The 10,000-nt window shown below is 41.4% G+C and overlaps 1 protein-coding gene across 1 annotated transcript in view; it reads right to left on the bottom strand.

Annotated features, from left to right (window-relative positions):
• The window catches only part of LOC134462990 (copine-9-like), a 172,182-nt gene that overhangs the window by 37,196 nt on the left and 124,986 nt on the right, over nt 1-10,000 (bottom strand). Inside the window, exons 13-15 of the mRNA XM_063216250.1 lie at nt 9,647-9,700; nt 7,842-7,903; nt 6,960-7,006 (exon numbers count right to left, since the gene is read on the bottom strand). Of these exons, the coding sequence (XP_063072320.1) occupies nt 6,960-7,006; nt 7,842-7,903; nt 9,647-9,700 (163 nt within the window). The remainder of the gene's footprint in view (nt 1-6,959; nt 7,007-7,841; nt 7,904-9,646; nt 9,701-10,000) is intronic.

Raw genomic sequence — 10,000 nt, 5'->3', positions numbered from 1 at the left:
ACAATATGAAAGATGATATGCCTAACAGTCATAACCAGCTGCTTATCACGGGACTGTTGACTTCATCACTGAACTTTTTTTTGTTTTGTTTTTTTTTTGTTTCCCCCAGCTCTCCTTTTCAATTTATTATTTTCCTTTCTATTCTTTGGTTCTCTTTCACATTTACGAGTGTGACGTAGGCTATAGTAAGGGTCAATGTGACAAATGTTTACATGGATAAAAGGCAATGGTTTATTATAATTAAAATGTTCCCTCCTTTTCAGACAGACAGAGTTAACAGTGTTAAGAGTGCAAGTTAGAAGTAAGCACAAGAGTAAGAGGTTAGAAGTAAGCACAAGTGTGTAAGGGTATTTGGTATGGGTTTAGGACTTACAGGTACATTTTTTTTTTTTCCTCTCTCTTCCCCTCCCCTTTCCTACCTTTATGCACACCACTACACATCTCCTCCCCTTTCCCCCGCTGCTGCCGCTACCTCTCTCACATTCTCACTTTAAGTCACAATGACTACTAATACAGCTTCTAAGGTTATGATGAATAACCCTGTTAAATTCATATCCTGGAATGTGAAAGGTGTTAACAACGCGACTAAGAGACGGAGAGTCATGTCTCATCTCCAACAGTTGAAGGTCGACATCGCATTTTTACAAGAAACACATCTTTGTAATAACAATATTGCTTGGTTGAAACAACACTGGGTTGGTCATGTATTCCACAGCACATTTAATGCCAAAGCTAGAGGTACAGTCATTTTAATAAATAAAGGCATCTCCTTTGAGTCTAAACAAGTAATTAAAGACCCAAACGGCCGATATGTCATTGTAGTTGGACAACTTTTTTCCAATCCAGTGGTCCTGGTTAACATATATGCACCCAACTTTGATGATCCACATTTTTTTGAGAAAATGTTTTCCTTAATACCTAATATGGACACTCATTTTCTTTTAGTAGGTGGGGACCTGAATCTTGTTCTGGAGGTCAACTTGGATAGATCATCCAAAACGACCCAAAATCCTTCTAGATCTCCTGGAGTAGTAAAACATTTCATGAATCAGTGTGGCCTGTGTGATGTATGGAGGTTTAAGTTTCCTCAGACCAGAGCATATTCTTTTTTTTCTAATGTACACCACACCTATTCACGTATTGATTATTTCCTACTAGATAACAGGTTGCTGCCTAAGGTCAAGGCAATTTCATATAATAGTATTGTTATCTCTGACCATGGCGCTGTTGTGCTAGACTTGAACATCCCTAATCGGCCACCCATTAACAGGATTTGGAGACTGAATCCCCTACTATTATCAGATGACATATTTGTAGAATTAATATCAAATCAAATTCAGTTTTTTCTAGAAACTAATACCTCCCCTGAGATCTCTCAAGCCACATTGTGGGAAACGCTGAAAGCCTACATACGAGGGCAAATCATAGCATATGCGGCTAGAGTCAAAAAAGAAAAAAGTTTCAAAATGACAGAGATTTCACAGCGCATCCTTGACATTGACTCAATATATGCTCACTCCCCAAACTCAGATCTTTATAAGGAACGGTTGAGGCTCCAATCTGAATATAATCTTCTTTCCACTGAAGAGGCTGCACGTCTTATTCTGAAATCCAGGCACAATGTTTATGAACATGGGGATAAGGCGAGTAGATTATTAGCACGTCAAGCCAGACAGGCAGCTGCAACACATTACATCACAAAGATCCAATCACACACAGGAGAGATCCTGACAGATCATAACGATATAAATAAAGCATTTCAGGACTTCTATGTTGACCTTTATACGTCAGAATGTAGCAACGATACACTTTTGAACACCTTCTTTGAAAACATTACCGTCCCAACTGTGTCAGAGGAACAAAATGAAAAACTGAATGCAGATATCTCAATCTCTGAGATAATTACAGCCATCAAATCAATGCAAAACAACAAGTCCCCTGGTCCTGACGGATTCACAGTTGAATTTTATAAAAAGTTTCCCCACCAGTTGGCACCAATTTTACAAGCAATGTATAGTGAGGCCCTTTCCACAGGGAGTTTACCTACAACCCTGAGGCAGGCGTCCATTACACTGTTGGCAAAAAAAGACAAAGATCCATTGCTGTGCACATCCTACAGACCTATCTCTTTGCTTAATGTAGATTTCAAAGTACTTTCTAAGGTTTTGGCAAAGAGGTTAGAAAGTGTCGTCCCTGATGTGGTTTCACCTGACCAAACAGGCTTTGTCTTAGGAAGACATTCATACTCCAATTTAAGAAAACTATTTAATATCATTCACTCAGTCGGATCAAAGTGCCCTGAGGTAGTTATTTCTCTGGACGCGGAGAAGGCCTTTGACCGCGTGGAATTTGCATACCTATTCTTCACACTTAAGAAGTTTGGTGTTGGGGACGGATTTATATCCTGGATTAAGTTGCTTTACTCTTCACCTCTAGCATCTGTTGTTTCCAATAACATACAGTCTTGTTACTTTAACCTTGGAAGAGGGACCAGACAAGGCTGCCCCCTTTCCCCGCTTTTATTTGCATTGGCTATTGAGCCCTTAGCAATAGCTCTACGACTTCATAAGGACTTTAAAGGTGTGAAGCGGAAGGGACAAGAGTATAAAGTGTCTTTATATGCGGATGATCTGCTTTTATATGTATCTGACCCAGAATCATCACTCCCCTCTATTTTGGATACTCTGAATGGTTTTGGTGAAATATCTGGATATAAAGTAAATTTTCAAAAGAGTGAACTTCTACCTCTCAACTCTGCAGCAGCTGCACTACCTCCTACACTGTTCCCCTTTAGAATGGTACAAGAGCACTTCAGATACCTAGGTATTGAAGTCACACTCAACTTGTCAACCACTTTCACAAGGAATTTCACCTCTCTCCTTAAAAAGTGTAAACAGGACATGATGCGCTGGACCTCATTACCATTATCATTAGCTGGACGAGTTAGTTTAATAAAAATGATAATACTGCCAAAATTTCTGTACTTGTTCCAAAATATCCCCATTCTAATTAAAAAATCTTTTTTTAAAACGCTAGATAAATCCATTATACCTTTTATTTGGGGAAATAAATCCAGCCGAATTAGCAAAACCATGCTCCAGAGATCAAAGAGTACAGGGGGACTGGCATTACCTAATTTTATGTTCTATTATTGGGCATGTAATATTCAGAAGCTAATCCACTGGGTAGAGGACACACCTATGACTGACCGAGCAGATTGGGTGCAACTTGAACTTGCATCATGTCCCACACTTTCCTCACTAGTTTTCTCTAGTCTACCTCTGCTTGGCTGTAATTTGAGCTCAAATGTAATAGTTAATAACTCACTACGAATTTGGGCACAATTCAGAAGACATTTTGGGTTCCAGGCAGCTTCCTCTCTTTCCCCTATTACATCAAATCATATGTTTACACCATCTTGTACAGACACTACATTTAATTTATGGTTCAATAAGGGGATCAAAACAATCAATAACCTGTACAAAGATAATATATTTATATCTTTTGCTCAGCTAGCCGAGACTTATGATTTACCTAAAACACATTTCTTTCGCTACCTCCAAATCAGAAGTTTTGTGAAGAAGACATTTACATCATTTCCTGAGAAACCACCTGAGACTCAGTATGACTCCATATTTTGGCTGAATTCAAACGCCAAAGGATTAATAGCAAGAATGTATGGGCATATTAACAACATCAATCCCCATTCAACAGAACATTTGAAAAGGGCTTGGGACAATGATTTGGGAGTGACCATGACAAAAGATGACTGGGAGTCAGTTTTGGACCTAATACACACATCATCTACATCTGCATTACATGGGCTGATACAACTTAAAGTGGTGCACAGGGTTCATTTAACCCAGGCCAGACTGGCAAGAATTTACCCTAACGTTGAACCATTTTGTCCCAGATGTAGAGGTCAACCAGCAGATTTGATACATATGTTTTGGCTATGTCAAAAACTTTCTTCTTTTTGGCAAGATATTTTCAAAGCATTTAGTGAGATGTTTGGTACACAGTTTAACCCCAATCCTATTAGTGCTGTTTTTGGACTCATACCAGAGGAATGTAGAGACCTTTTACCAAACAAAGCCTATGTCATCATAGCTTTCTCTACACTTCTTGCGAGACGTTTGATTCTTTTGAAATGGAAGCAACAGGCACCACCCTCCTTTGTGCATTGGATCAAGGAGGTGTTGTACTTTTTGAAGTTGGAGCGCATTAAGTATACAATCAAGGGATCTACACAAGCTTTTGTTAAAACCTGGAGGCCTTTTTGGGACTACTACGACTCACTACAAGAACCTCTTGATGTAGAGTAATAATGCACCTATCCTCTCTATTTCATAATTGAGATTCAAGGTAACAGCAGCGGCACCCCCACCCCCCCCACCCCCCAACACACACACACACACACACACACACACACACACACATACGCACACACATATACATATACAAACACAACGCCAGCCCACCTCACCCCCTATTCCCTTTTTCTTTCTCTCTTTCTTTTTGTTTTGTTTTGATTTGTTTTAATGACAATGATGGCTATTATTATTATTGTTGCTGTTAGTAATAGTGGCAGTGATATTATTGTTATTACTATCATTATTATTATCATCATTAGTATTATTATTTTATTTAATCTTACATGATTCACATTGTGGAATGTATCGTGGAATCTGTAGTCCTATTTTGGGAGGGAGGGAGGGGGGAGGGATTGGGAGATTTTGTTTATTTGTATTACCATGTTGGAAAACGATGCAAAATGTGAGGACATTTATGTGACTTTTATGTAATTCTTTTCAAAAAATCAATAAACACAATTATATAAAAAAAAAAATGTGTTAAGTCTTTGTTAGAGAGTCAAAAACAGTTGAGTCATAGCAGGTAAGTGGACTTTTGGAGCTTGAAGGATGTTTTTGTCTCTTTAATTTAAAGTCTTTTCAGTTCTGATTCTGATATGGGAATAAAAAGGTATCCCTGGTGAAATAACCCTGGAGATTGGACTTGCTTGGCCAACCCTTTTTTTCACATGCCAAGGGTCAGATGTCAAGGTATGAATTGGCCTGAGGGTCAATGACATGATTGCAGAGTTGTCACAGTTTACCCTCTCTGGGTGGAAGAGAACACAGCAGAATAGGGGATTACGGGGTGAGGGTCAATTTATTATGAAAGAATGGATAAGTTGAGAAAATACTTCTATAATGCACCGTGTACACCAAGTGCGAACAACGCGACCTGAGCGGTGGAAGTCATTATTTCTCTATGGAGGGAAGGCGAATAAAGCTGCCAGAGCGAATTTGCCAGGAGCGAAGCCAACTGAGCGACCAGAGCGAATTTTGACGACTAAACTCAAGCTAATCGTGAAGCGAATCGATATGACGCGGTTTGGTGAAAGCCAATTGGAACGTTCATATCGACGAATGTCCCAGGGTTGTCAAGACAGAGCCGTTATGTGATTAACTGAATCAAACATGTCAGTGCCACGTCCAGAGCGAATAAAGCAAATTCATGGCGGAACTTCTTCAGCCACCCCAGCTACAGTACCTGGGTCATGTAGGTAGCACCTGGTGTACACGGGGCATAATGTTCAATGTAAGTGCAAGGTAAAAAAAAATGTCACGATCTGTTTTGAAGGCTATGCAGATTTTTTAAAAAGTGCTCATTGTCAATGTTCCTATCATGCATTATCACATTTTAGATTATCTATTTCCAGTGCAGCGGGTAAAATGCTCTTTCAGCGTGATTTTGTGGTGCACTTATGAGGTTTACTTCCATTAGACCAGTGGTTATTAACCTGGGGTGCGGGCACCCCCTGGACGTGCGCCAGAGATTTCAGGGGGTGCGCAGAATTTAGTTTGTGTTGAGGTTGTGACCAAAATTCTGCTTGCAAAACCAAATTCTAACATGTTTTGGTCCCCATGTAAATTCATAAAGGTATTGACTAATTTCTCAAGCAAGAATCATTGTCAATGGCCTATGTTCCTATGGGAATTTAAAGGCCTAAATAAGTAAGTAAGTAAGAATCATCGTAATTAATCACTGAAATAATCTTTAGTGCGTACACAAATGTAGGAATTTGGGTTAGGGGTGCGGTAATAGTCTTGGGAGTGGGTAAGGGTGTGCTTTAAGAAAAAAAGGTTAAGAAACACTGCATTAGAGCACGATGGTGGACCTACTGTAACAACCTCCACCCGATTTGCTTTCTGAATACTTCCTTCGTCTGCATGGGGACCCTTTGAAAAATGCACACCAAAAATAACCAAGGGTTGCCTCGGTCGATCCCATAGCAACAAGTGCCATTACTGTAGGCTTAACAGCAGCTATTGATAAAAAGCACTGTATGTGCATTTATAGAATTATCCTGCTGTGCTCTTTCTTGGCTCATATGTAGCAAGGAAAACTTTTCTTCTCTCAACCCTACAGATTGAATGGCACAGCTGTCTCCATCTACCATTATCCATACCTTGCTCTTGCTGTTTAATAGCAAACATTTATACATTAGCAAGGACGTCTATAATTACTGTATCATTGTGCATTAGTTATGAATCACAGTCTATAGCATAAAAAGACAGAACAGGAAAGAAAATCTGCAAGAGAGTTGATTAAGTACAGAAGGGTTGGTATTTTCGTTGAGTAAAGAGGAAAATGGTGGTGAATTATAGGTCTGCATGAAACACAAAATGGCCGAAAGAAACAGCAGTGCTATTCTCAGTTTAGCCATGGGCACAAAAACACCCCAGAGATGCAGTTCTACATCACTTGGGATCAGTTTCATTAAACTACACATCAGCCTTCGTTCCTCATTGCAATGGAGATGACATTAAAGAGCTAGAAGGACAAGGGGATATTAATGACTTCATACGTAATTAAATGTCATTTTGTAATTGATATCTGGTAATGATTTGGTGGCGGTGTTAATGATGACTTAGTTTCAGAAGTTAACTCACCATTGGATGCAGTGAAGTCAATGGCAACCGTGAAATTGAGCTGAGTTCTAACAGGAGACAAAGAGTGGGAAACACGATTAAAGCAACCACCATATTGGGCAAATACTGTGCAAAGACAATAAATACAGAGAGAGAGAGAGAGAGAGAGAGAGAGAGAGAGAGAGAGAGAGAGAGAGAGAGAGAGAGAGAGAGAGAGAGAGAGATTCTATCTTTAGGGAAAACTTTGTGGATTTCTGATTCATGAACTTCTGTCTGGAGTTGACCAGTCCCACACAGCCATTGTTTTTGAGACACATTTATAAAGAAAGAAAAACAAATACAGAGGTTTGGATACCCATCCTCTGGTCATGACTTTTTCAGGGATTTTCTTGTCTTGTTTACACCAGAGCCAGGCTGTTGGAAAAACCTCTGTTACTTTGACAGGGACTCTGGCTAGAAAGCCGGGAAACAACTTTGGCTGGTGGTTTCTTCTCACCCCACTTCACACAAACTTTGAAGGCTAGGAAATCACTAGCTCTAGCTCAGACTAACTCTGAGAGCAACCTTAACAGAGTCAGGGAGTGACAGAGTAACCAAGGGAAAGAACAGGGGAACAGATTAAGGATTTTATTTCGATCCCCATAAGTGGGTGCAGCAAACATTTGCTACTCTCACTGGAGTCCACATACGTCATAGCAAACGTGAAATCAACAAACAAACAAATATATAAAATCATGAAAACTATAAATTCTTTTCCTGAACAAATTTTATTTCTGAGGACCAACACCCTAAAACAGACAAGAAATCAACCTACAAACATATAGTAAAACAAACAAACAAACAAACAAACAAACAAACAAAAGGAAAAATGTAAATGTGTCCAATTAATACACGGTTGCTTACCCTCCCCGGATGTAGTCCACAAATGTGTACTCCGACTCCACTTTGAAGGACAGCAGTGTCACCTTGGGACAAACACAGGAACAGAAGACGGATGAGTGATGAGGGGCCAGGAAGGCAGGAGGTAAGAGGCAGGAAAAGAGAGGATGAGAGGGGAAAAATTGAATGAGAGAAAAGAAACAGTGGAGGAGAGGGGAAAAACAGAATGAGAGAAAAGAAACAGTGGAGGAGAGGAGAGAAGAAGGAGAGAGAGAAAAGACACAACGGATGAGAGGACAGAAGAAGGAGATAAAAGAAGAGACAAAGGGGATGAGAGGAAAGAAACAGGGGATGAGAGGAGAGAAGAAGGAGATGAAAAAAGAGACACAGGGGGTGAGAGGAAATAAGAAGGGAGCAGAGACACAGGGGATGAGAAGACAGAAACAGGGGATGAGAGAAGAGAAGGAGATGAGAGAAGAGACACAGGGGATGAGAGGAAAGAAACAGGGGATGAAAGAAGAGAATAAGGAGATGAGAGAAGAGACACAGGGGATGAGAGGAGAGAAGAAGGAGATGAGAGAAGAGACACAGGGGATGAGAAGAGAGGAACAGGGTGAAAAGTAGGGAACAGGGGATGAAAACAAGAGAAAGAGGGAATGAGAAGAAACGGACAGGATGAGAAGAGAGGAACAGGGGATGAGAGACAAAACGGATGCAGGGAACAGGGGAGGAGATGAGAGAAAAAGAGAAAAGAGAAACATGGGATGAGAAAAGGGTAACAGGGGATGAGAGACAGGAAAACAGAGGATGAGGAGAAGGGAATAGGAGACGAGAGATGAGCGGCAACAGGAGGGATGAGAAACAGGAAAAGAAGGGATGAGGGGATGGGAAAAGGAGGAGAAACAGGGGATGAGAAGCAGGAAAGAGATGAGAAGAGAGAAAAGGGTAATGAAATGTGAAATGAAGGGATGAGAGAGGAGAGACGGGGTAAGCAGGGAACAGGGGATGAGAGACAGAAATGGGGAGAAAGGAAGGAAAACAGGGGGATTAAAAGAGAGAAACATGTCATGAGAGGAGAGAAGAAAGGATGAGAGGAGAAAAACAGGGGATGAGAAGAAACAAACTGGATGAGAAGAGAGGAACAGGGGATGAGAGGGGAGAAGGGGATGAGAAGAGAGTAACAGAGGATGAGAGACGGGAAAAAGAGGATCAGGGAACAGGTGATGAGAGATGAGAGGCAGCAGGACAACAGGAGGGATGAGAGGAGGGGAAAAAATGGGGGATGAAAGAAAAATAAACAGGATGACAGACAGGAAAACAGGGGATGAGAGAAAAGCAACTGGGGACGAGATGCAAGAAACGACAGAAGACGAAAGGCAGCCAAACACGGAGTAATGAGAGGCAAGAAATGGGAAATGAGAGGAGAGGAAGCGGTCGAATGAAAGACGGGACAACAGGGGTTGAGAGGAGGGATACAGTGGCAGGCAGGCAGCCAGACGAGGGTGTCCAAGACCAGACGAGACCAGACAGAGGCAGGGAACACTTCAAAGGCTCGTTGGCACGGATACGGAATGGATACAGTACGCGGCGCGCTGAGTGGCACACTGCGTATGATATAACAGTGGTTATTGCACACAGAGCCCCACGATTGCACACAGGGCCCCAGGTCAAAACACTGATAGGCCCCCCTATACAGCCTGCCAAGGTCAAAATAGGGCCCCCTCCACCGATATGGAAGAGCCCTGGGCCCAGGGGGAAATGCCCTGCTCGCCCCGTCTATAGTTCCGCCCCTGCAGCGGCGGATTGTACGCTATATACCTACTACTCACCGTGCCGGAGTTCACATACTTCTTCTTCTTGCCTTTCTTCTTTGGATTCAGCACCTGAGGGTAGGAGACGAGGGTCAGAGGACAGCACGGGTAGAGACAGAAAGAGAGAGAGAGAGAGAGAGAGAGAGAGAGAGAGAGAGAGAGAGAGAGAGAGAAAGAGAGAAGGAGAGAGGGAGAAGGAAAGAATGAAAGACAGAGCGAACAAACGAAAGAACGAAAGAAAGAAAGAAAGAAAGAAAGAAAGAAAGAAAGAAAGAAAGAAAGAAAGAAAGAAAGAAAGAAAGAAAGAAAGAAAGAAAGAAAGAAAGAAAGAAAGAAAGAAAGAGACAAATATTCGTGGGTAGTGCTATGTAG

Source organism: Engraulis encrasicolus, chromosome 14 (assembly GCF_034702125.1).
Source record: "Engraulis encrasicolus isolate BLACKSEA-1 chromosome 14, IST_EnEncr_1.0, whole genome shotgun sequence".
Lineage (NCBI taxonomy): Eukaryota > Metazoa > Chordata > Actinopteri > Clupeiformes > Engraulidae > Engraulis > Engraulis encrasicolus.
This window is presented reverse-complemented; position numbering and strand designations above follow the sequence as displayed.